Raw genomic sequence first — 26,759 nt, 5'->3', positions numbered from 1 at the left:
TACTTTGCCAACAAAGGTTCATCTAGTCAAGGCTATGGTTTTTCCAGTGGTCATGTATGGATGTGAGAATTGGACTGTGAAGAAAGCTGAGTGCTGAAGAATTGATGCTTTTGAACTGTGGTGTTGGAGAAGACTCTTGAGAGTCCCTTTGACTGCAAGGAGATCCAACCACTCCATTCTAAACGAGATCAGTACTGGGTGTTCATTGGAAGGACTGATGCTAAAGCTGAAACTCCAGTACTTTGGGCACCTCATGCGAAGAGTCGACTCATTGAAAAAGACTCTGATGCTGGGAGGGACTGGGGCCAAGAGGAGAAGGGGACGACAGAGGATGAGATGGCTGGATGGCATCACCGACTCGATGGACATGAGTTTGAGTGGACTCCAGAAGTTGGTGATGGACAGGGAGGCCTGGCGTGCTGTGGTTCATGGGGTTGCAAAGAATCGGACACTACTGAGTGACTGAACTGAACTGAACAACTATAGAATAATGTGATATAATGTAGCTTTCTGATAATCTTATAAAACAGACTGTTTTAAAACAATCTGCTTCCCACTAAAATAGGATAAAATGTCAGGAAAACCCATTTATTGAGAACAATGATAAGAGATGACATATACAAAGCTGTTTGAAACTACCATGGAACAACAAAATCAGCCAGGACTTTAAGGGAAAAGTTTCAGCAGAGAAGAGAAATATACTGAGATGAACCTGATACTCTGTTCCTTTCCCCTGAGGCATGTGATAATTCCTAACCTGCCCAGAGATGAGACAATAATTAGAATTCAGAGCCTGGCAGAGAAGAAGGGCCCTAGTAACATACTAGGTTTTGGATTGACTTAGAGTGAGAAAAAGCTAAAGCAAACAAGGTCTTATAAACACTGAAACCCAGCCTTAACTTGTCTCAGTCCCTGACTGGATCAAAATGACCTGTTCCTTCTCTTACCGCTTGCTGGAAGAAAGTAAATCTCCTGAAGAAAAATAACATCCAGACCCTCTGTAACTTTTTCATATGCAATGTATAGATTTTAATAATAAACTAGTAGGTATGATACAGCACAATAACCAACTATTGAAAATCAAGAGATAGAAAATATAAGCAGGCTCACAGATAATCTAGATACTGGAACTGTCAGATATGGACTTTAAAATAACTATGATAACAAGATGGATAGTTTCATTAGAGAACCAGTATATAAATAAAAGAAACAAATTGAATGTCTTATTCATCTTTTGTGTCACCAGTCCTCTGCAATAGGAACAACCCAGTACCTACTAAATAATATATAGGTATCTTAACTTCAACGAAAGCACTACCTCCTTTGTAGGCACAGTATATGCAGCATCTGGAGCCCACAATACTTTTAAGGAACACAAAAATGTTTAAATTTTCATTTAAAGTTAGAAGCAAAATGAATATAATAATAATGGATACATAATAATGAGTCCAACCTGGATTATATTTGTCTTTAAACCCTCACAACTGTAAAATTTAATTTTCAATATTTTTTGAAACACATAATGTGACCTTGGTCTGATCTTCCCACCCTGCACCCTGTGGAATAATGCATGTCGCTCCACAACCTTCACATTTTGGAATCAATAATAGCTTTACAGCCTAAATAAAGCCTCCAATTATCTACCTCTTTTGCTTACCATATTACCTAACAACCTAAAACCTGAATTAGGTATTTTACATATGAGCAACATTCTTTGTTGCTCATATGTAAAATATGAAGCACATATATGCTTTAAAGTGGTCATCTTTGGATTTCCCATTCAAGCTTACACCAAAAGGATGAATTACAAATAACAAACAAACAAAAAGAATAGATTGTAAGTGTGTTTTAAATATTTGAGTCAGTTAGCTAGAATTTTCCACATGCTGAAGACTGTGAGATTTATGTGGATATGGAGATAATAAATAGTAAAGCATATATCTGGGAGAAAATTCTTGGGTTCCTACAACACTTAATGGTTGGCTTGTTATATTTTCACATACATCATCAATGTCCCAATGTCCCTGATGATGTTGTGAAAGTTTATATAAATATAAGTGCACACTTCTTAAATATAGATCTTAAATAACTCATTGAAGTAAGATATCACTTCTGCCTGATTCTCCCCCTGACAACAGCAGGCTGACTAGAAGTTCTCTAGTCTGTGCTCCTCTGGAAAACATACTGGTAGTGATGTTTGGTAAATTGTTATTAAGTTATCACTGCTACTGTAAACTTAATTGTATAAAGATACGTGTTTTTATTAAATCATAAAAAAGTTATGTGAAGTAAAGTTGGTACTACCTAGCATATCATAGGTGCTCAAAAATATTTGTTGACTGCATGAATAGAGGAGTGGGAGAGAGAGGAGAAGGAGGAGAGGAGAGGAAGGAGAGGAAGCAAATGTGGCAAAATGGTAAGTAAATGAATACTGTAGATTGAATAAGGTCTCCAGCATCAACTGATGCCAAAGCTGATGCTCCAGTACTTCGGCCACCTGATATGAGGAGCCGTCTCATTGGAAAAGACCCTGGTGCTGGGAAAGACTGAAGGCCAAAGGAGAAGAGGGCAGCAGAGGATGAGATGGTTAGATAGCATCACTGATTCAATGGACATGAACTTGAGCAAACTCCAGGAGAGAGTGGAGGATAGGGAAGCCTGGCGTGCTGCAGTCCATGGGGTCACAGAGAGTCAGACATGACTTAGCAACTAAACAACAAAGATCTCCAGTCTATAAATAGATCTATAAGAATTGATATAATCTAAAGATGTCACATTCCCAATCATGATGATGCAAATGATGGTGACACCAAAGTCAGTGCCTCAAGTCATGTGGCCATTGTAACAAGTCCAAGAGGAAGGAACTAGCCTCAGCTTTCTCTGCCAATTAGCACCACAGTGAATATAGACCCAACGATGTGGCAACATTTCACCTCATTACAAAGCTATTTACAAATGGGCTACTTAATAGCTCATTACAAATAGCTATGACAGTCTGTAAAATGAAATTCCATATGAGGAAGATCAGCAAGTTGTACTTCCCATCAAGAGTGGTTCAAGTAACTAATTTATTAGTTTCCCGTTTAAATATTATTTCATAGTATTTGCACCCAAGATGTTCAATCCAAAACGACTGAGTGGAATGACTTTCGGAACGGACTTTGGCCAAAAATCAATGTGATGACAAACTATTCTAAATCTAAAAGAAAATAAAGGAGTTTAAAGCCAAACACAATGTGTGAACATTATAATTAGATATCATACCAAAAATAAAAACAAGCTCCGAGACATGAGATGTGGGGACAGTTGGGGAAACTGAAAAATGGAATGTATATTACTTATTCATAAATGTTACACTTCTTGGATGTGGTGACAATACTGCAGTTAAGACGGAGAACGTCCTTGTTCTTAGGAGATCTGTGCTGAAGGATTTGGGGATAAGAGTCATGATGTCAACAACAAAAAATTTATGCGTATGCATGTGTTTGGGTGTGTGCTGGCGGAAGGGAGAGGAAAAAGAGGAAGTAAATGTGGCAAAATGGTAACAACTGTAGAATTTAGGTGAAAGGTATTTGGGTGTTTATCATTCTTCCAATTTTTTGTAAGTTCCAACATTTTCAAAATTAAAAGTTAGAGGAAAATATAAAAAAAATATTATGTTATAGAGAAAAGTTTAAGGTAGAAAAGGTATCTGTGATTACAAGATTAATATTTAAGAGCCAGTTTCAAAATAATGCACACCATAGTTCCATCTGGGGATATGTGGATAAATATACATTAACGTATTAATAGAGGTCACTGATTGGAGCCCTCTAAATTAGACAACATGGCAGACTGGAGCAGTTATCTCTGGATTGTCCAATTACAGTTACTTCTATTTTCTTAATTTTATTTATAAAAAATTGCTTATTTTATACATATGCGTTCATATATACATAGAAATTATTTTTAAAAAGTGAAACTGAACTTACCAAAACCTCACAACAGTAGATTCTGTTGGAAACTTGTCCTTGTCAAAACTGGTTAATCTAATGTTTACATTATTAAGGTAATACCAGTGACTAGGTATAAATAAATCACTTTATTTGTAAAAGAAAAAATGATGACAATAATTCTAGACTCTTAAATAAGCTCTGGAAATATGAAACTATTGCCCCAGAGGGCATACCTAATGACCTACAGGTGCAAACTACACTGAGACAGATTTCAGCTCATTGTGAGACTGAACATTGCAATGAATGTGTCCAAAAAGGGAAAAGACTGCACCAAGAAATAACTGCCTATCAAAGTAGGTTAACCAACTGTCACACATAGGATTAGAAGGAGAATATTAGATATACTCTAATCCAGCCTTTCCTCTCTAACAAGTCTGAAATAAAACAGTAGTAATAAACCAAATACACTTCCACTGAAGGAAAAACTACACAATAACATCACTGACTAACAAGGTTTAAGATAAGATTAATACTCTCAGGTCACAATAATGTATTTCTTAACACTAGAATACTATTAAAACTGTTTTGCTAGACAAATTACTCAACCAAAAACCAAATGTTTCTTGCCATAGTGAACCTAAATTATTTCTAACCATATGATCTTAGTTTTAATTGTTGGTGTAATCATACAATGGAATACTACTTTACAAGGAAAAACTGAATAACAAAATATTGATACACGCAACCACATGGAAATATGTCAAAAACCTTACACTTAGTGAAAGAAGACACAAGAATACATGCTGCATGGTTTCATTTATGTTAATTTCAAAAACAGGTAAATCAACCAAATAGAAATCAGAAGGTGGTTGTGTACAATGCAGGGAAAATGAAAAAAGGGGGCACAAGGAACTTCCTGGAGTGATAGAAATATTGTTTCTTGCTTTTTGATAATTACAAATATATATAAAATTGTCAAAGCTCAAGGAGAACACTCAAGATCTATGTGGTTTTTGCTTATAAATCATATCTCCTTGAAATTAAAATGAATGCTTAAAAAAATCATATTTGCTTGGTATCTCCTGAAGAACTCAATACTTACCAAGTGATTTCTTCTTACTGCAGAACATTATTGCACTTGATTATTTTTCACCAGGCCTCACAGCTGGCCTATATAAGAAAACGAGATATGTACAAAACATTAGTATTTGAGAAACACTTGTTAACCAAAAATTCCCATCATTCAACTTTCTTCCTAGTCAAATCTAGATGACTAGGAAGTCATTAAGAGAACAAATAACAGACTCCATTTATGAGACTTAAATCTAACCAGACAGACACAGAAAACAAACTTATGGTTACCAAATTGGAAAGGGGGAAGGGATAAATTTGGAGTTTGCAATCAAAATATACACATTACTATATATAAAATATATAACCAACAAAGATCTGCTGTATAGTACATGGAACTATGTACAATGTCTTGTAATAACCTATAATGGAAAAGAATTTAAAAAAGAATGTATATATGTGTGTGTGTATATATACATACATATATATACAAATGTGTATATATGTGTGTATATATGTATATGCATGTATATATGTATATACATACATATATATACACACACATATATGTACATATATAGAAAGAGAGAGAGAGAGAGACCCAAGTCAATTTGTTGTACACCTGAAACAAACACACCATTGTAAATCAATTCTATTCCAAAGAAAAATTTTAAGAGAGACAATTCTATATAAAAATTACCTATTTGTATTATAGCAGATATATGGAACTTAAAGTAAGAACAAGTATGAAATTCAATTTGGGATTAAAATGGAGCCAAATTTTCTAATATATCCAAAACCCTGTAAATTTGAATATTACAAAGGTGATGCTCCAACACCTGCCTTTTATTTAAGTGCCAAGTGTGATTCCTTCCAGAGTCACCCAAGTCCAGGAAGTGCAGATGGTCCCATATAGAATTAAATGAAGGAGGAACATGCCTAGACAGATAGTAATCAAATTGACAAAAACTAAGGACAGAGAAAACATTAAAAGCAAGAAAGGAAAAGCAACAAATAATAAACAAGGGAATCCCCATAAGACTATCACTTGATTTTTTAGCAGAAACTGTACAAGCCAGAAGGGAGTGACTTGATATATTAAAAGCAAAGAAAGGGAAAAACCTAAAACCAAGAATACTTTGCTCAGCATGACTCTCATTCAGAATTAATGGAGAAATCAAAAGCTTTATAGACAAACAAAAGCTAAAAGAATTCAGCACCATCAAACAAGTGTTACCACAAATGCTAAAGCAATTCTTTAAGCATAAAAGAAAAGGCCACAATTAGAAACAAGAAAATTACAAAATGGTAAAGCTCACTAATAAATGTAAACATATAGTAAAAGTAGGAAATCATCTACACACAAATATGATGTCAAAACAGTAATTGTGAGCAGAGGAAAGTACAAATGCAGGATACTTGAAATGCATTTTAAATTAAGAAACTAGCAACTTAAAACAATCATGTATACATATAGACTGCTACATCAAAACCTCATGGTAACCATAAACAAAAAATCTATAATAGATAAACACACAGAAAAGAAAAAGGATCCAAACACAACACTAAAGATAGTTATCAAATCACAAGAGAAGTAAACAAAAGAGAAAAGGAATTTAAAAAGTCCTACAAAATCAAACAACTTTAAAATGGCAATAAGAACATACATATCAATAATTATCTCAAATGTAAATAGATTAAATGCTCCAACCAAAAGACATAGGCTGGCTGAATTAATACAAAAACAAGATCCATATATATGTTGTCTGTAAGAGACCCACTTCAGATCTAGAGACACATACAGACTCAAAGTGAGGGGATAGAAAACTGTATTCTATGCAAATGGAAATCAAAGGAAAGCTAGAGTAGCAGTACTCCTATCAGACAATATAGACATTAAAATAAAGACTGTTACAAGACATAAAAAGGACATTACATAATAGTCAAGGGATCAATAGAAGAAGATATAACAATTATATATGCACCCAACACAGGAGCACCTCAATATATTCAGCAAATGTTAACAGACATAAAAGGAAAATTGACAGTAGCACCTTGGTGGAGGACTTTAGCATTCCACTTAAATCAATAGAAACATCATCCAGACAGAAAATCAATAAGGAAACACAGGCTTTAAAAGACACATTAGAACAGATAGATCTAATTGACATTTATAGAGCATTCCATCCAAAATCAGAAAAATATATCTTCTTTTCAAGTGCATATGGAACATTCTCCAGAACAGATCACATCCTGGACAACAAAGGAAGTCTTGGTAAATTTAAGAAAACTGAAGTCATCAGATCAGATCAGATCAGTCACCCAGTCGTGTCCGACTCTTTGCAACCCCATGAATCACAGCACACCAGGCCTCCCTGTCCATCACCAACTCCTGGAGTTCACTCAGACTCACGTCCATCGAGTCAGTGATGCCATCCAGCCATCTCATCCTCTGTCGTCCCCTTATCCTCCTGCCCCCAATCCCTCCCAGCATCAGAGTCTTTTCCAATGAGTCAACTCTTCGCATGAGGTGGCCAAAGTACTGGAGTTTCAGCTTTAGCATCATTCATTTCAAAGAAATTCCAGGGCTGATCTCCTTCAGAATGGACTGGTTGGATCTCCTTGCAGTCCAAGGGACTCTCAAGAGTCTTCTCCAATACCACAGTTCAAAAGCATCAATTCTTCGGTGCTCAGCCTTCTTCACAGTCCAACTCTCACATCCATACATGACCACAGGACAAACCATAGCCTTGACTAGACGAACCTTTGTTGGCAAAGTAATGTCTCTGCTTTTGAATATGCTATCTAGGTTGGTCATAACTTTCCTTCCAAGGAGTAAGCATCTTTTAATTTCATGGCTGCAGTCACCATCTCTAGTGATTTTGGAGCCCAGAAAAATAAAGTCTGACACTGTTTCCACTGTTTCCCCATCTATTTCCCATGAAGTGATGGGACCGGATGCCATGATCTTCGTTTTCTGAATGTTGACCTTTAAGCCACTTTTTTCACTCTCCTATTTCACTTTCATCAAGAGGCTTTTGAGTTCCTCTTCACTTTCTGCCATAAGGGTGGTGTCATCTGCATATCTGAGGTTATTGATATTTCTCCCGGCAATCTTGATTCCAGCTTGTGTTTCTTCCAGTCCAGCATTTCTCATGATGTACTCTGCATATAAGTTAAATAAACAGGGTGACAATATACAGCCTTGACGAACTCCTTTTCCTATTTGGAACCAGTCTGTTGTTCCATGTCTAATTCTAACTGTTTCTTCCTGACCTGCGTACAAATTTCTCAAGAGGCAGATCAGGTGGTCTGGTATTCCCATCTCTTTCAGAATTTTCCACAGTTTATTGTGATCCACAGAGTCAAAGGCTTTGGCATAGTCAATAAAGCAGAAATAGTTTTTCTGGAACTCTCTTGCTTTTTCTATGATCCAGCGGATGTTGGCAATTTGATCTCTGGTTCCTCTGCCTTTTCTAAAACCAGCTTGAACATCTGGAAGTTCACGGTTCACGTATTGCTGAAGCCTGGCTTGGAGAATTTTGAGCATTACTTTACTAGTGTGTGAGATGAGTGCAATTGTGCGGTAGTTTGAGCATTCTTTGGCATTGCCTTTCTTTGGGATTGGAATGAAAACTGACCTTTTCCAGTCCTGTGGCCACTGCTGAGTTTTCCAAATTTGCTGGCATATTGAGTGCCGCACTTTCACAGCATCATCTTTCAGGATTTGAAATAGCTCAACTGGAATTCCATCACCGCCACTAGCTTTGTTCATAGTGATGCTTTCTAAGGCCCACTTGACTTCACATTCCAGGATGTCTGGCTCTAGGTCAGTGATCACACCATCGTGATTAAAAAGACAAATGAAAAGCTGCTCAACATTGCTAACTATAAGAGAAATGCCAATGAAAATTACAATGAGGTATCACCTCACACTAGTCAAAATAGCCATCATCAAAAAGTCTATAAATAATAAATGCTAGAGAGGGTATGGAGAAAAAGGAACCCTCTCCACTATGGAGAACAATATAGAGGTTCATCTAAGAGCTAAAAATAGAGCTACTCTATGATCCTGCAATCCAACTCCTGGGCATAATTCAAAAAGATACATGCACCCCAATGTTCACTGCAGCACTATTTACAATAGTCAAGACATGAAAGCAAACCAAATGTCCATTGACAGATGAATGAATAAAGATGTGATGTGCATGTGTGTGTGTATGGAATATTACTCAGCCATAAGAAAGAATGAAATAATGCCCATATGCAGCAACATGGATGTACCTAAAGAGTACCACGTACTAAGTAAAGTAAGCCAAAGACAAAAATCATACAAACATTATTTCCACATAGAATCTAAAATTTTAAAAGACACAAATGATCTTATTTCCAAAAAGAAAGAGACTCACAAAGAGAGCAAACAAACTTATGATTGCCAAATGGGAGAGGGGGTAGTGAAACGGATATATTAGGAGGTGGGGTTAACAGACACACATGCTCAGTTGTGTCCAACTCTCTGCGACCCTGTGGACCAGGCTCCTCAGTCCATGGGATTCTCCAGGCAAGAATATTGGAGTGGAGTGCCATTTTCTTCTCCAAGATATACACACTCTGTATAAAACAGGTAGCCGACAAGAACCTACTGTATAGCACAAGGAACTATACTCAATATTATGTAATAACCTACCTATCAGGGGAAAGAATCTGAAAAAGTATGTGTGTGTGGTGTACATATATGTGTGTGTGTGTGTATATGTGTTGCTGCTGCTAAGTCACTTTAGTTGTGTCCGACTCTGTGTGACCCCATAGACGGCAGCCCACCAGGCTCCCCTGTCCCTGGGATTCTCCAGGCAAGAACACTGGAGTGGGTTGCCATTGCCTTCTCCAATGTATATGTGCTACATAATATATAAAAGTATATGTATGAAGTAAGCAAGGAAAACATAAGAAAAATGGGACTACATCAAACTAAAATACTTGCACAGTGAAGGAAACTATCAACAAAACAAAAAGGCCACCTACTGCATTTGGGAAGATATTTGCAAATGATACATCTGATAAGGAGTTAACATCCAAAATATACAAAGAACTTATGGACTCTGTGGGAGAGGGAGAGGGTGGGAAGATTTGGGAGAATGGCATTGAAATATGTATAATATCATGTATGAAACGAGTCGCCAGTCCAGGTTCGATGCATGATACTGGATGCTTGGGGCTGGTGCACTGGGACGACCCAGAGGGATGGTATGGGGAGGGAGGAGGGAGGAGGGTTAAGGATGGGGAACACATGTATACCTGTGGCGGATTCAATATTTGGCAAAACTAATACAATATTGTAAAGTTTAAAAATAAAATAAAATTTAAAAAAAAAGAACTCGTACAACTCAACATCAAAAAAAAAAAACCCAACCCCATTAAAAAATGATCAGAAGACCCAAAGAGACATTTTTCCAAAAAATACATATGGATGGCAAATGGATACATAAGAAAGATGCTCAACATCACTAATCAGCAGAGTAATACAAAACAAAACTACAATGAGATGCACCCCAATGTTCATTGCAGCAACACTGACAATAGCCAAGACATAGGGAAATTACCTAAATGTTCACTGAAAAATGAATGGATAAAGAAGATGCACTGTGTGTGTGTGTGTGTGTGTGTGTATACACACACACATAATACATACAATGGAATACTACTCAGTCATAAAAAAGAATGTCATTTGCCACAACATGGATGGATCCAGAGAGTATCATATTAACTAAATTAGAAAGAGAAAGACAAATAACATAATACCATGTATATGTGGAATCTAAAATATGATACAAACGAACTTAGCTAAGAAACAGACTCACAGATATAAAAATCAAGCTTGTGGTTGCCAGTGGGGAAGGGAGTTGACGAGAGATGGATTGGGAATTTGAAGTCAGCAGAGCAAGCTATTATATACACAATAGATAAACAAGATCCTACAGTATGTGTGCCAGCTAAGCCACTTGTCATGTCCAACTCTCTGTGACCCCATGGACTGTAGCCTGCCAGGCTCCTCTGTCCACAGGATTGTCCAGGCAAGAATACTAGAGTGAGTTGCCATGCCCTCCTCCAGGGGATCTTCCCAACTCAGGGATCAAACCGACTTTCTTATGTCTCCTGCATTGGCAGGCATATAGAGAACTATACTCAATATCCTGTGATAAACCATAACAGAAAAGAATATAAGAAAGAATGTGTATATGTGTATATATATAAAACTGGACTTTGCTATACTGTAAAAATTACATTACAAATCAACTAAATTTTTTAAAAACTACAATGAGACACCACTTCACACATGTCAGATGGCTATTATCAAAATGATGACACATAGAAAGTGTTGGCAAGGATGCAGAGAAAAGAGTTTTCTTATGAACTTGCACTATGGAAAACAATATGGAGATTCCTCAAAAAAGTAAAAGTAGAACTACCATAAGATCCAGCAATTTCACTTTGGGGTATTTTTCCAAATAAAAATACTAACTCAAAAGGACATTAAGCACCCCCATGTTCATCACAGTAGTATTTACAATAGCCAAGATATGGAAGCAAATAGCCAAGATATGGAAGCAACCTAAGTACCCACTGATAGATGAATGGATACAGGTGTGGTGTATATAAACAATTAAATACTGTTCAGCCATAAAAAAAAGAAATCTTGTCAGTTTTGATGACACAGATGGACCTGGAGGGCATTATGCTAAGTGAAAGAACAGAAAGACAAACACTGTATGGTTTCACTTATACGTGGAATCTAAAAAACAAAACAAATGGATAAATAAAACAAAACAGAAACACATATACAGAGAACAAACAGGTGGTTGCAGGGATGGGGAGACAGGGGGAAGGAGAACGAGTGAAATAGGGAGATTAAGAAGTGTAAACTTCCAGTGACTAAACAAATGAACCATGAGAATGAGATGCACTGTGTGGGGCACATAGTACTATTAACATAATATCTCTGCATGGTGACAGATGGTAACGAGACTTATCCTGGTGATCACTTTGTATAGAAATATTGAATCACTGTGTTGTGTACCAGGAACTACTATAGTGTTATAGGTTAATTACACCTCAAAAAACAAGTAACAAACTCATAGAAAAAGAGATCAGATTTGTTATTACCACAGACAAGGGGTGGGAAGGGGGGGAATTGGATGAAGGTGATTAAAACATACAAACTTCCAGTCAGAAGATAAGTACTAGGCATGTAAAGCGCAACCATGATCAATGTAACAGTAGTGTATGTTACATACAAAAGTCATTAAGAGGGTAAATCCTATGAGTTCTCATCACAACAAAAATAATTTATCTATATGAAATTATGGGTGTTCATTAAACTTATTTTGGTAATCATTTCACGATGTAGGTCCAGTCATGCTATACACCTTAAACTTACACAGCACTATATGTCCATTACTTCTCAATAAAATTGGAAGAAAAAATAAAATTATTTAGAAATAAATAGGGGGCAGAATAATATTATGTTTCATTTTTTCCCCTACATGTGGTCTCAATTTTTTCATATGGCAAACTCCATTAAGGATTTAGAACGAATAAATAAAGGGCAAACAACGTCAGCCCCGTAGACCATGGACATGAACTCAGACACCTCTGCAAACACATGACAGTAAGGAGAGCTTCTGAATTCATATTCCCTAGGTTAGCAAGAGAAATGACTTGTTTGTTTGTGCTCAAAGATGTGGTGTGGCAGGATGCATTAAACACCCACGAAAGAAGAAGCTGGTCACTCAACTAGAGACCAGAAAAGAGGAAGAGCAATGCTTATGGCTTAGCAGTTACAAGAAAGGAGGATGCAGAGGAATTTCATCAACACCTATTTCTCCACTATCAATTTCTAGAATCTAAAAAGCCTGAACCATCAGCATTTCTCCCTGTTGTGCACCTAGATTTATAAGTTCCCATTCACTACAGCCAGGAAAAGCCATAGCCTCAGCAGTGCTGAGGGAATAACACCCACCGCAAGGTGTCCCTGACATGTAGGGCCATTAACACTTTCTAAGACCCACTGCTTTTCCAGGAACAAGTCACTAATATTGATGAATCCAACATGAAGATGAGGTTACTACTGCTGGATGCTGTGAGAAGCCAAGAGAGGTCCTCCAATATGACCCATCAATAACTCTTCTGTTCCTCTTCCAATGCCTTCTACGAACTGCTACAAGGCTGCCTAAAACAATCCTCCCCTCCCCTCACTGTGCCCAGCCCTAGGCAGCAGACGCCTCCAGGACAGGCGGGCTGACCGGTTACTGCTTTCCCCTGCATTCCTTCATTAATAGGTTTCCCTGTTCCAGCCCTGACCACCCATAGACTTGGGTCCTCACTGAAGCCAGAGTGATATTGATAAAAGTTAAACAGCATTATGTCACACACCTACTTAAAACCTTTTAATCACCTCCTATTGGCCTTAAAAAAATAAAAAGATCAAATTCCACGTGATTCCGTGGCCCCTCTGCAACCTGGACCCTGCTAGTCTTTCTACTCTGATTTCTCATCACTCTCCTTACAGTCCCCATTCCTCCTCACACCCTCTCATGTCTATACTACAGAAACACTCAACTCAGCTTTTTCCATTTGAGGGCCATGATTCATGTTCTTTCCTCTGTCAGTCATAATCTAATACCCATGGTCAATCCTTACACCTGACTAATTTGTACCTATCTTTTCAATATCAACTCAAACTGCACTCCTAAGCACTTATAGGAGTTCTCCCCTGGCTCCCCAAATCAGAGATAGACCACTTCCTATGTGCTCCCATAGAATCAAGAACTTATCATCTCAGAGCCCCTATAATTCTAGAATTTATTTGCCTATCACATTAGCTGTTTTTCCCTTAGTCTACAAACTCCAGTGGGGCAGAGAACTGATCTGTCCAGACCATAGTTGTATCTTCCGTATTAAATGCATGACTGGCATGCAGCAGTGCTCAATAAATGTCTGCTAAATGAAAGAATGAATTTCTCAGTTTCTATGAGGAATGAAGTAAGAGCTTCCTGATACTAAAGGCATTTTCCTTTTAGCAACTCTCTCTTCCTAGACCCCAACTCCAAGTTCAAGACAGTTTTAGATTCTCCCAAACTGGGAACTTTGTGGCTTTCTTGGCCACTCTCTCTCTGGCTGGTTTCTATTCTCCTGTGTAACCCCACCTCCAACCTAGGAAGAACCTCAAAGAATGAGAAGTGTTTGGTTAGCAATAGGAAGAGTGTTGCAGGCAAACTGAATAGCATGAGAAAGGAGAAGGAAATTTGCAAATCTCTGGGAGGAGAAGGGCAAGAGGAAGCACCCTGACTCTAAAAGAAGATGCACAAAAAGGATTTTTTTTTTTTTTTTTGAGGAAAAGACTTTCTGTGAGAAAAACATGGACAAAAGTAGGTTTTTATCCATGAGGAGCTATTTTTGTTCCAACAAAATTTCACAACAGATACAAAATGTGGACATAGGAAAGGATGAATGGATTCAGTGACAATGACACCTCGATCTGATGGCCCCATCTGGCCAATGGGTTTTAAGGCTCATCAGAAAGTTCTAAGTCAACTTGTTAGGGCTTGAAAACTCTCTGGAGACTAAGTTAACATATTCTGTTTTCACGAGCTCAGAGTCCCTCGAGCAGGTAAAAGGAAGAACAGTTCTTTAAGCAGGATGGCAAAAGGGACTCTCCACCCTGACAGGTGCCAATGAGAATGCAGGCTAGAAGAAGAAATTTAATCTCTCAGGAAGTTATTAGGAGTACTGGCCACTGGCCAACATTTTCTTCCTTTCTCCTTCTTGGTTTGCTAGATTGCTTTGAGGGATTAGCACTAACAGATAGCCAGTACACAGGATGAACTTAATATATATTTGTGCAATACAAAGGTAACTAAAGAGAAAATATCCATGTAACCCCTTCCATCTCTTATTTTAGACCTTCCTACAAGCACTTTTCATTTTAAAATCCCCAGACAATTAAGCATAAAGCAAAACCATATCCTTTCTAAAATTACCTTTAAGCCTTACAATTATTTCAATGCTTTTAATTTCTCTAATAACACCTTCCAAAATATCTTTAAAACTTTTTAATATAATGAATCTTTTTTAATTTAGTCATTTTTGCCTTTGTAGAAAATATGCTCTATTTCATATTTAATGCAGAGTGATAATATAATCACTGTTGTATGAATTAAACACTTCTCTGAGGTTTGTGAAAATTGTTCCTTATTAATGATCTTATCCAAGTGTTTTTACCCTCTAAAACATGTGGTTATAACAAAAATTAAGATTTCAAGTCCACGTTTCCTCCAATCTAATCTTTTCTTTATAATAACAGCAACCCAGATAGATCTAATGGAGTATTCATAGTAATATATCAGATCCTAGTGTAAATTTGAGGAAGTAAAATTTAGTTCTTTTATTGTCTTATATTTATCAATTCACCAAAATACCCCAGCTGACACTCACTGATGTTAGAGAAAAGAAAAAGCCATCTTCTACTGAACTTTCAGATCAGTGAGAGTCTAAGGAAATAGACTGAAAAAAAAAAAAAGTGATAAAGAAGGATTTGCTAAAATAAAATATAGTTTAGGATTTTGAAATTCAACCATTTACAAGTGTTAAAGCAAACATTATTTACATAAAAACATTGTTCCTTTTTTGAAATCACCCAAAGCAGAAGAAGTGGAAGAAGGTAAGTCGCTGAATAGGTTTTATCTTACCCTTGCCTTCATCTCATGCAAGGGGTTAAGATGGTGGTTTTCATGTGTCAAAGTCTTGCTGGATTTTTATAATAAAGACAGGTCTGGGGAAAGTAGGAAGAGAGAGAAATGTAACCCAAATAATAGCTAGGCACTTTACCTATATTAATTCATTTATGTGAGTACTCTTTTGGAAAAGATTGAGAGTGATGCTTGCATGAAGAATTTGATTTCTTTTTTTTTTAATTTCAAGTTCAGGTTTTGAATCTTGGTCAGAAAATTTAATTCTTCTAATAGAAAAAAAATGGCAAAGTCAAAAGAAAATTCCAGTTTGTTTAGGGAAAATAAGAAGTTGATTTCAGATACCTTGAGATTAAGGGCCATAAAAAGACATCCAAGTTGGAAATGCTACTCAAGCAGCTGTCTGCATAAGGGGGCGTACGGGTCATATTATGATTCCTCACAGAGGTCCTTACTTTACAATTAAAATGGGTACACTAGGGTACAGGTGACTCAACACTTTAAGTAAAGGATTAAAATGGAGTTTCTCTTTAAAGATCGGAGGCCATTCAACAATCAGGTTATTATAGTTAATTCCCCTTGCTCCAATTCCACAATCACCAAGTAACCTGCTGATGATAACTTGCTTTCCCACAGAAGTCTGCCTACAGGGAAAGAATACACTAGCCATGCATGCTGAAGTGAACATTCTGGTCCTCCTGACAGTTACATTGTACATTTTCAATTAATAAATTGTGGTTCATCTGTCTAGATCATCTGTCTCCTGAGCTATATTACTCTGCCCCAGAAATGTAGATCTGTTTTTGGTATGCTGTTGACTTATGGCCTAAAGTATACAGGACAAATGACCCACCCTGGCCATAATGAACTCACCAACAGGCCACCAAGGGCAGGGCCAGCTGATCTGCTCAAGGGGCAGCAGGATGTGGTAGCTGCAAGCTTGTCTTTTGGAGTCAAAGAAACTGACCTTGGATTCCTGCTTTTTCCACCAGCATTACAGAATCCAGGGCAGGTAAGCTGTCTAAGCCTCAGAACATACCTGGACAGGTCAATGGGAAAAGGAAGCTCATTATATAGCTATCTTGAAGGCAGTCCTCTGAACTTCCTCTGTCAAAATGTCTAAATAAACATTAGGATAAAATGAGGACAGTAAGTGTAACTCCTGTAAGACATTCTGCAGCAAAGGAGGTAACTGCAACTGGGTAATGAGGCTTTAAAGAGAAGATGTATTTACAGTGGGGATCCAGGGCCATAGCGATAAATTGAGGGAATAAAACCAGTGGGAAGAGAGAATGAAAATATGAGGAAAGGGGATAGCAAGACAAAGGAATCAGAGGAGACTGGAAAAGAAAGGGGAAAGGAAGGGGTGGAGCAGTTGGAGAAGGGACAGGAGGAGCAGCTGAAGCCAGGAGAGTAGGGCAAGCAGATTCCTGGCCGCTCTCCTTTCTCGCCAGAGTGCTGCCAGGGAGCACCCTCAGCCTGGCTTCATCTCAGGGTCAAGGGAGGAACAGGGGTGTGCCCGAGGAGGATCCTCTACATCCTTTGAGCAGTGCATCCTCTCCAGTTGTCAGGACTCAGCAACAAGACCCCAGAGAGCTTCAAGGAGCCCGACTCAGCCCTCACCCCTGTGAGGTCTCTAGCCCCCCCACCCGTCTGTTCTCCTGTCTCCATTCTGTTCTTGCCTCCCTTTCTCCCCAGCTCTGCCTCCTCTTCCTCTTGGGAGGCATGTCCTGAACAGGAGACACTTTCTGGAGAGCAGACCCCAATCCGAGCTCAGCCACTTTCTATCTAGCGTCACTTTGACCAGGTCACTTACCCTTCCTAAGACTCACTCTCCGAATCTGTAAAAAAGAAGAAATAATGCCTTCCTCCCAGGGCTGTAGCGAGAATATACAGCTCACTCCATAAAAATGTGATCCCTCCCCCTCCTTCCTTCCTCCCCATCTGTCTTCTCTCCTCCTACTCCCTCCCCTTTTCTCTGCTTTCACTCTCTCAGTTTCCTTTCCCTGTTTCCTTCTCTTTCATTTTCTCACTAAGCCACTTGCCTTCTAACCCAACCCACCTCCTTTCTGAAGACTAATCCACCAAGAGAGAGGGGAGGGCTGAGGCTTAGGTGAGCGGGAGAACCCCTCTGCTTGAGCAATGCTGCTGCTGCTGCTAAGTCGCTTCAGTCGTGTCCAACTCTGTGCAACCCCATAGACGGCAGCCCACAAGGCTCCCCCGTCCCTGGGATTCTCCAGGCAAGAACACTGGAGTCGGTTGCCATTTCCTTCTCCAATGCATGAAAGGGAAAAGTGAAAGTGAAGTCGCTGAGTCTTGTCCAACTCTTAGCGACCCCATGGACTGCGGCCCACCAGGCTCCTCCGTCCATGAGATTTTCCAGGCAAGAGTGCTGGAGTGGGGTGCCACTGCCTTCTCCAACTTGAGCAATAGTGGGGGCCTAAGGATGGGAAGTGGGATGGCAGGATTAGGGAGTTAGCCCCTTCTTTCCTCCTCTGCTGTCCACCTTCTCTGGTCCTGCCCCTGCCCCTATTCTCCCTCTGGCCCTAGGTTCCCAGAAGCTCAAAAGCAAAGCTTCAGCGAGTCCTCCCACCTCTGGACATGGTAGCCTTGCAATCATATATGCTGGCAACACTGCCTATCAGCCCAAGAATATTCCCCCTGCTCTGGGCCTCTAAGGGATGGGGTCAGGGAGGGAGCACATCTCTGAGACTCCAGGGAAGGGATATTTTTGGTCCAAAAGGGAAATCTCAGCCTTGGGAGGTTAGAACAACGATGGATAAAGTAAAGAATAAGCCCAGGCCTCAGTCCTACATGTGTGCAGCTTTGACTATGAAGTGAGAGTAGGAGGTACAGATAATGTTCTCATCATATTTGGTGTCAGTGACAACTGCCAGCACCCATAGTGCTTGCAGAGCAAAGATACTGGGAAAAAATAAAAGTAAAAAAATTTAAGCCAGTCTGTGTATGTGTTTGTCAAAGTGATGGTTAGCACAGCCAAATGTATAAACTGCCTACCAATTATATCTAATTACCATGCCTCAACAATAAAGTATTTTATTTCCCATATAATATATATCAGATTGATGGTGTTGTGAGTTATTATGTCGACACTGAAGTCTGTTTATATTCTGTTAGGCGTGCAGCTGTTACCCAGCCACAGAATACTAAAGTGGTGGGAACCCTGCTTCCTTTTTCCTCTTGTTTATGTCCTGCTTATTTTCCAACAGTTTCCTTTTCTCTTTCCTTTCTCATCCTTTCCTCATCTGCTCTCACTGCCTCTCTTGTGCATTTTCAAAACCTTTTCCTCATCCTGCCCTTTCTCTATCAAACATGCCTCCCCCGGCTTCTTCTTTCCCCTTCTTCTTTCCCCTTCTCCATTAGCCTAGAGCCAGAGGACCAGGTTTGATCCTGTTAGTTCTCTCCTTCCAGCAAGTTCCCCTCCATTCTAAGCCCTGGTTTTCTCATCTGTAAACAGAGACAATCAGCTAACTCATGGGATCATTTAACAAACTGAGGTCATGCCTGTAAAAAAAAAAAAAAAAATTAGCACAGTGCCTCTTGATACAAAGTTAAACACTCAAGAAAGGAAAGCTATTACTTTAATTTTTCTTAACTATATCCTTAACTCTATATATGTAGAAAACCTCCTATCAAATTTGAGAGTATCTCTACTGACATTCAGTCATCCAACACTTATCAGACACCTGTTCTACATCAAACTTGGGCTGGGTAGAGGGAGGCAAGGATCATTTCTTCAAAAGCCAGGAGTCTGGGGTAGATGAGATCATAAACATAGAAAGTTCAATATTGCAGGTCTATGTCAGAAGAAGGGACTGAGAACCATGGAGACAGAGGAAAGGGAGTCACCAAGCCTGCTTTGCAGAGTCAGCTATGATCTCACACATGGTAATTCCCAGTCAAGTCCTGAGTTTGCTCAATAAAACAAGGTAAGTACAGGCAAAAAGAACAGCAAGTGGAAAGACCAAGTATTGTGAAAGGGAGCAGTGACAGTCATGGAACCAGATTACAGGGAGCATGGAGGAGTGTGGTGTGAGGGGGCTGGCAAGATAGGTAAGAGATGGAGTCTGAAAGAAGTCATCATTGTCAGCATCATCACTCCCATCTACTAAGTACCTAGCCTCATGCTAAGCACTTGTTAAATGTAACCTCTCATTTAATCCTCACCAAAATATTATGGGCAGGAACTGTTGTTCTCCCATTTGATAGATGAACTGACACAGGACATTGTTACAGTCAAGATCCTGATAGATCCTCAGGTATTGGGGAGGCAGAAGTGTTCTCTCTGCAGAAAGGTATGCTTAGAATCTAGGCTCCTTTGTTCACTGTCATTGCTTCCTCATGTCCCTCTGTGTGAGTGCAAGCTGACAGAGTTTTTAGGAAGGTTTTACTCTCACAGCCAAGAACAGGAATGGCAAGAGATGGGGGATAATGACAACAGGCAATGGAGTTGGATTCTAGAAATGTGTCTGCAGTTCAAGTTGACAAATGTTAAAAATGGTCCATATGCTGGGGCGCAAAACAAGAAAGAATCTGGGATGACTTCTGAGCTTTTGGCTCAGGACAAGAGAGGATAACTAATGAAAATGACAACAGAGCAGTGAAAGGAGAAGGTAGGGGAGCAGGAGCAGGAATTGAGGTGCGGCAATAGTTAAGTTCACTTTGAGCACACTAGGCTTGAAACGCCTCTTGATCACTGAAAATATCCTCAGCACAAAAGAGAAGAGACCGATTTGTAGACTTGGAATCATCAACATATAAGGAAGCACTGAAGTCATGGGGGATGAATGATCTCATTCAGAAAGAAGAACGAAGAGAAGTGAGGAGAGGCCAGCGGGTGAGGATGAGTCAGGGAGAGGACGAGGACAAGGTCCTAGGGAACACCCAACATCAAAAGAAGGTTCTGAGAAAGATACACGGAAACAAAATGCTGTAGTTTTCCTCCTACACCCTCTTCTTCAGGGCATCCAGCACAGGCTGGTGGAGGGTAGGCAGGTGCTCAGCAAACTAACACTGAGTGAAGAAGGGGAGAAAAGAAAAAGGTGGCCTCAAATTAAGGAAGGACCGTTTCCAAAAATACAATGATTAATACTTAGTGTTTATATTTAACATTTAATTAGAATATTATTTGTCAATATTGCCGAGAAGTAAGACTTGAGGCATGCGCTACAAACATGGAGCATTTTGAGGTTACAGTATTTTCCTTGACATCTCTTGAGAAATCCTGAAAGCAAATACTAGCATCTGATTCCTATACATGCTCTGTAACCATCTAGTATACATACATTAAGAAGTTTTATTTCAAGGACAGTAACAGTTTCTTATTTGAAACAATAGGTTAAGTTTCTTTTTCCTACTAAATGAAAATTTCTAATGTATCATGTAAGAAAAAAATAAAATCCTTCTGAGCATAAAAAAATCCTCCAACAACACAAAAAAATCACTTGGCTCCTCATTTTTAAAAGATGCATCATGATGATGAAACAATATAAAAACACAAGACAGACAAATATAGGTCTCAAAATCCCTCTGAATTTACATTCCGCTGTAAAGGCAGGCAGGGAACGACACAGGTAAGGTGGCTGGTCTTGAACACAGGTGTTGGTAATCCCATACATGATACCCTATCTCCTCACCTCCTTATGATAAGTTTTCAGCTTCTATTTAATGTTTCTCACTCATCTCTTTTTTCTTCAAAACAGCTCATTGTTAACTAAGAAAATGAGACTCCCTCATGTCTATCAACAAAACAACTAGAAGAATCCATTTCTCTGTTCAGAGAAATCTCAGTACTAGAAACGTATCTACCCCTTATGCCTTAGAGGGAGACTTTAGTGACAAACTGTTTATGTCCAAAGGAAGAATTGATCATAAAATGAACAATATCTTGAATAGGTGCATCAGTTATGAGCCCTCTGGGGGAAAAAAAAATCTAAAACCAACTGTGGTCAAAGGAAGTGACAAGTATCCAGAAACCAAGAAAAAATGCTGCACTGACGCTTCTCCACTAGCCATGTAATAGATGATGCTAACAGAATCAACATTTGAACTTCAAAGGAAAAAAAGAAAATGTCCTATTTTCCAAATCCAACTAACTTCCCCCCAAAATTATTCTTTAATGAGAGGAGAAAAATGACTGTTTGCTAAACTTCAACACACAGAAAATAAAAACAAAAGAGTAACCCAGAGAAGAGAAACAAAAAGCACCAAAGGAGGCAGAGCTAACTCTCTCTTGGTCCCAGCAACCCTTCAGTGCTCCCCAGACTCACCTCAGCCTGGACCTAAGCCTCTCCCCACAAAAGGGAGATTTCCCAGCAATGCAGCAAGATCAAACAGGTACCCATTCCGTGACCATATCAGTGAGAACAATGAGAAAAGCCAGGCTATTCTGAAAGCTCTAGTAATTACATAGAAAACAAACTGGGTCTCTAGGGGACATTCTTGAAAATCTGAGATCAACTCCCGGAAAAACACTCTTGGCCGCTTACCACTACCGGAAGCTGCTCGAGGGTAGATCAGAAGTAGCATCTCATCAGAAAAGGAGGAAGGAGTTGCAGGGAAGCAGCCTCACTACCAGTGAAGCACAGAGGGAGCAAAAAACGGTCCTTGGCAACATACCAAAAGCCCAGAAGAGTTTCTCCTGGAAGAGTTGCCTGTTACTACTCCCAGGGCAGAACTGGTTAATCTTGGAAAAACAAAAGGGAGCTCCCTAGAGGCTGGCTTCCCCAGGATTGCTTTTTCTGTATGAATCAAGAGTTCAGAAGAACATAAGCAGATAAGGAAAGGGGTCACCATGGCTTCGAATTATCAAACTTTTATCAACCCTCAACTGAGGGAGATAAGTAAATATCTTTGGAGTTAGTTCCTACCTGTTTTTGCCAGAGTTGAAGGAATTAGCAATGTCAGTTTTTTTAAAAAATCATTAGAAGGGAACTTCAACTCTCTTATGGATGAAAGCTAAGCACATTCAAGCAACATGTAACATGCAGAGCAAGGACTTCTTTTTCCCCCAACATCCTTAATTTCAGCTCAGAGGAAGCAAACCATTAACCCTAAGGATGCTGAAGAACAAATGCACATGGAAACAGATTTAAACTTCTTAGTTTAGAATTGCTTAGAGAAGGTTCTGGTTGTTGTGCTTTTTTTTCTTAAGAGTGTTCTGGTTTTTAACATGGGATTAGATAAAAACAAAATATTTTGGTCCATGTCTATTTTGAAAGGATTAGGGCTACTTTTCAATATATCTAAAGCCATTGATGGGGTTTCCAGAAGTTACAACAGATTTGCAGTTAAGGACTGAAGCCAAATATATTTTAATCATCTCTCTCTAACCAGAGCAAGTTGATCCCCTGTGTCAACTCTCTTCTCAAACAACATGACACTGAGCCCTCAACTTTCCACTGAAAGCCAGATCAGAGAGAAGGGAGGGCCTTTCCATGCCAGTGCTCCACAGTCACAAAGAAAGGAGAGATTTCTTGAATCAACGGAAACAGAATAAAAACCACAATCAGAGAAAACTAACCAAACTGATCACATGGATCAAAGAACTGTCTAACTCAATGAAACTAAAAGACATGCCATGTAGGGCAACCCAAGATGCACAGGTCATGGTGGACAGTTCTGACAAAACGTGGTCCACTGGAGGAGGGAATGGCAAACCACTTCAATATCTTGCCTTGAGAACCCCATGAACAGTATGAAAAGGCAAAAAGATATAACATGGAAAGACGAACTTCCCAGGTCAGTAGGTGCCCAATATGCTACTGAAGAAACAACTCCAGAAAGAATGGAGAGATGAACCAAAAGCAAAAATAACACCCAGCTATGGAAGTAAAGTCCAATGCCGTAAAGAACAATACTTCATAGGAACCTGGAATGTTAGGTTCATGAATCAAGGTAGATTGGAAGTGGTCAAATAAGAAATGGCAAGAGTGAACATCGACATTTTAGGAATCAGTGAACTAAAATGGACTGGCATGGGCGAATTTAATTCAGAGACCATTATATCTACTACTGTGGGCAAGAATCCCTTAGAAGAAATGGAGTAGCCATCATAGTCAACAAAAGAGTCCAAAATGCAGTACTTGGGTGCAATCTCAAAAATGACAGAATGATCTCTGTTCATTTCCAACACAAACCATTCAATATCACAGTATTCCAAGTCTATGCCCCAACAACTAAGCCTGAAGAAACTGAAGTTGAATGGTTCTATGAAGACCTACACGACCTTCTAGAACTAACACCCCAAAAATATGTCCTTTTCATCACAGGGGACTGGAATGCAAAAGTAGGAAATCCAGACATATCTCAAGTAACAGACAAGTTTGGCCTTGGAGTACAAAATGAAGCAGGGCAAGGCTAATAGAGTTTTGCCAAGAGAACGCACTGGTCCCAGCAAACACCCTCTTCCAACAACACAAGAGAAGACTCTACACATGGACATCACCAGATGGTCAACACTGAAATCAGATTAATTATATTCTTTGCAGTCAAAGATGGAGAAGCTCTATACAGTCAGCAAAAACAAGGCCGGGAGCTGACTGTGCCTCAAAGCATGAGCTCCTTATTGCTAAATTCAGACTTAAATTGAAGAAAGCAGGGAAAACCACTAGGACATTTAGGTATGACCTAAATCAAATCCCTTACATTTATATGGTGGAAGTGACCAATAGATTCAAGCAATTAGATGTGCATGAGTGCGTGAAGAACTATGAACAGAGGTTCATGACACTGTACAGGAGGCAATGATCAAGACCATCCCCATGAAAAAGAAATGCAAAAAGGCAAAATGGTTGTCTATAGGAGGCCTTACAAATAGCTGAGAAAAGAAGAGAAGTAAAAGGCAAAGGAGAAAAGGAAAGATATACTCATTTGAATGCAGAGTTCCAAAGAATAGCAAGGAAGAGAAAAGAAAGAATTCCTCAGTGATCAGTGCAAAGAAATAGCGGAAAATAACAGAATGGGAAATACTAGAGATCGCTTCAAGAAAATTAGAGATAGCAAGGGAACATTTTATGCAAAGATGGGTACAATCATGGACAGAAACAGTATGGACCTAACAGAAGCAGAAGATATTAAGAAGAGGTGGCAAGAATACACGGAAGAACTATACAAAAAAGATCTTAATGACATGGATAACCACGATGGTGTGATCACTCACCTAGAGCCAGATATCCTGCCGTCTAGAGTCAAATAGGCCTTAGGAAGAATCACTACAAACATAGTGGAGGTGACAGAATTCCAGTTGAGCTATTTCAAATCCTAAAAGATGATGTTAAGAAGTGCTGCACTCAATATGCCAGAAAATTTGGACAACTCAACAGTGGCCACGGGATTGGAAAAAGTCAGTTTTCATTCCAATCCTAAAGAAAGGTAATGCCAAAGAATGTTTAAACTACCGCACAATTGCATTCATCTCACACGTTAGCAAAGTAATGCTCAAAATTCTCCATGCCAGGCTCCAATAGTACGTGAACCAAGAATTTCCACATGTTCAAGCTATATTTAAAAAACATCCACTGGATCATCGAAAAAGCAAGAGAGTTCCAGAAAAACATATGCTTTATTGACTATGCCAAAGCCTTTGACTGTGTGGATCACAACAAACTGTGGAAAATTCTTAAAGAGGTGGGAATACCAGATCATCTTACCTGCCTCCTGAGAAATGTGTATGCAGGTCAAGAAGCAACAGTAAGAATTGTATATGGAACAGACTGGTTCCAAATCAGGAAAGGAGTACATCAAGGCTGTATATTGTCACCCTGCTTGTTTAAATTATACGCTGAGTACATCATGTGAAATGTCAAGCTGGATGAAGCACAAGCTGGAATCAAGATTGCCAGGAGAAATATCAATAACCTCAGATATGCAGATGAACCACCCTTATGGCAGAAAACGAAGAGGAACTGAAGAGCCTCCTGATAAAAGTGAAAGAGGAGAGTGAAAAAGCTGGCTTCAAACTCAACATTCCAAAAATGAAGATCGTGGCATTTGGTCCCAGCACTTCATGGCAAATAGATGGGGAACAGTGACAGACTTTATTTTCTTGGGCTCCAGAATCACTGCAGATAGTGACTGCAGCCATGAAATTAAAAGACACTTGCTCCTTGGAAAAGCTATGACCAACATAGACAGCATATTAAAAAGCAGAGACATTACTTTGCCAACAAAGGTCCATTTCGTCAAAGCTATGGTTTTTCCAGTAGTCATGTATGGATGTGAGATTTGGATCATAAAGAAAGCTGAATGCCAAAGAATTGATGCTTTTGAATTGCAGTGTGGGAGAAGACACTCGAGAGTCTGTTGGACTTCAAGAAGGTAAAACCAGTCCATCCTAAAGGAATCAGTCCTGAATATTCACTGGAAGGACTGATGCTAAAGCTGAAACTCCAATACTTTGGCCACCTGATGTGAAGAGCTGACTCATTTGAAAAGACCCTGATGCTGGGAAAGATTGAAGGCAGGAGGAGAAGGGGACAACAGAGAATGAGATGGTTGGATGGCATCACCGACTCGATGGACATGAGTTTGAGCAAGCTTGGGGAGTTGGTGATGGATAGGGAGGCCTGGCATGCTGCAGTCCATGGGATCCATGCTGCAGTCCAGAGTTGGACATGACTGAGCAGCTGAACTGAATTTCTTGAATCAGGAGTGATGGCTCCCTTCCTTACATGAGAAAAAGGACCAAGAACAGTCTATATGAAGAAGCAATCATTTCTTTTAAATATTTATAATGAAAAACTCCTTTGAATTAAAAAAAAATTTAAGTATAACCTCTATACCACTTTTTACCTGTCATATTGACAACTATTACAAGTCTGGTAGTTACCTTTGTTGAAGGATATTTAAGGAAATCTACACCTTCTCCTACATTGTTAATGGAGATAAAAATTGATAAAATATTTTAAAGGGAAATTAATGCCTGTCAAATATAGAAATGTGTATGTTTCCCTCTCTCAGGAATTTACCTTATAAGATGATCACAAAT

General features: G+C 39.1%; 1 protein-coding gene across 3 annotated transcripts in view; it reads right to left on the bottom strand.

The window, feature by feature from the left end:
- ATP8B4 (ATPase phospholipid transporting 8B4 (putative)) overlaps positions 1-22,250 on the bottom strand; it is a 292,569-nt gene extending 270,319 nt beyond the window's left edge. The window contains exons 1-3 of one of the 3 annotated variants that reach the window (XM_027554043.1): positions 17,568-17,656; positions 16,625-16,790; positions 5,038-5,105 (exon numbers count right to left, since the gene is read on the bottom strand). In XM_027554043.1, the coding sequence (XP_027409844.1) occupies positions 5,038-5,065 (28 nt within the window). In that variant the 5' untranslated portion in view covers positions 5,066-5,105; positions 16,625-16,790; positions 17,568-17,656. Of the gene's footprint in view, positions 1-5,037; positions 5,106-16,624; positions 16,791-17,567; positions 17,657-22,041 lie in introns of those variants that run through there. The other 2 variants (XM_027554041.1, XM_027554042.1) reach the window with 2 other exon arrangements.
- Between the last annotated feature and the right edge of the window lie 4,509 nt (positions 22,251-26,759).

Source organism: Bos indicus x Bos taurus, chromosome 10 (genome assembly GCF_003369695.1).
Source record: "Bos indicus x Bos taurus breed Angus x Brahman F1 hybrid chromosome 10, Bos_hybrid_MaternalHap_v2.0, whole genome shotgun sequence".
In the NCBI taxonomy this organism is placed as follows: domain Eukaryota; kingdom Metazoa; phylum Chordata; class Mammalia; order Artiodactyla; family Bovidae; genus Bos; species Bos indicus x Bos taurus.
Note: the sequence above shows the minus strand (reverse complement) of the source record. Positions and strands in the feature narration are given on the sequence as shown.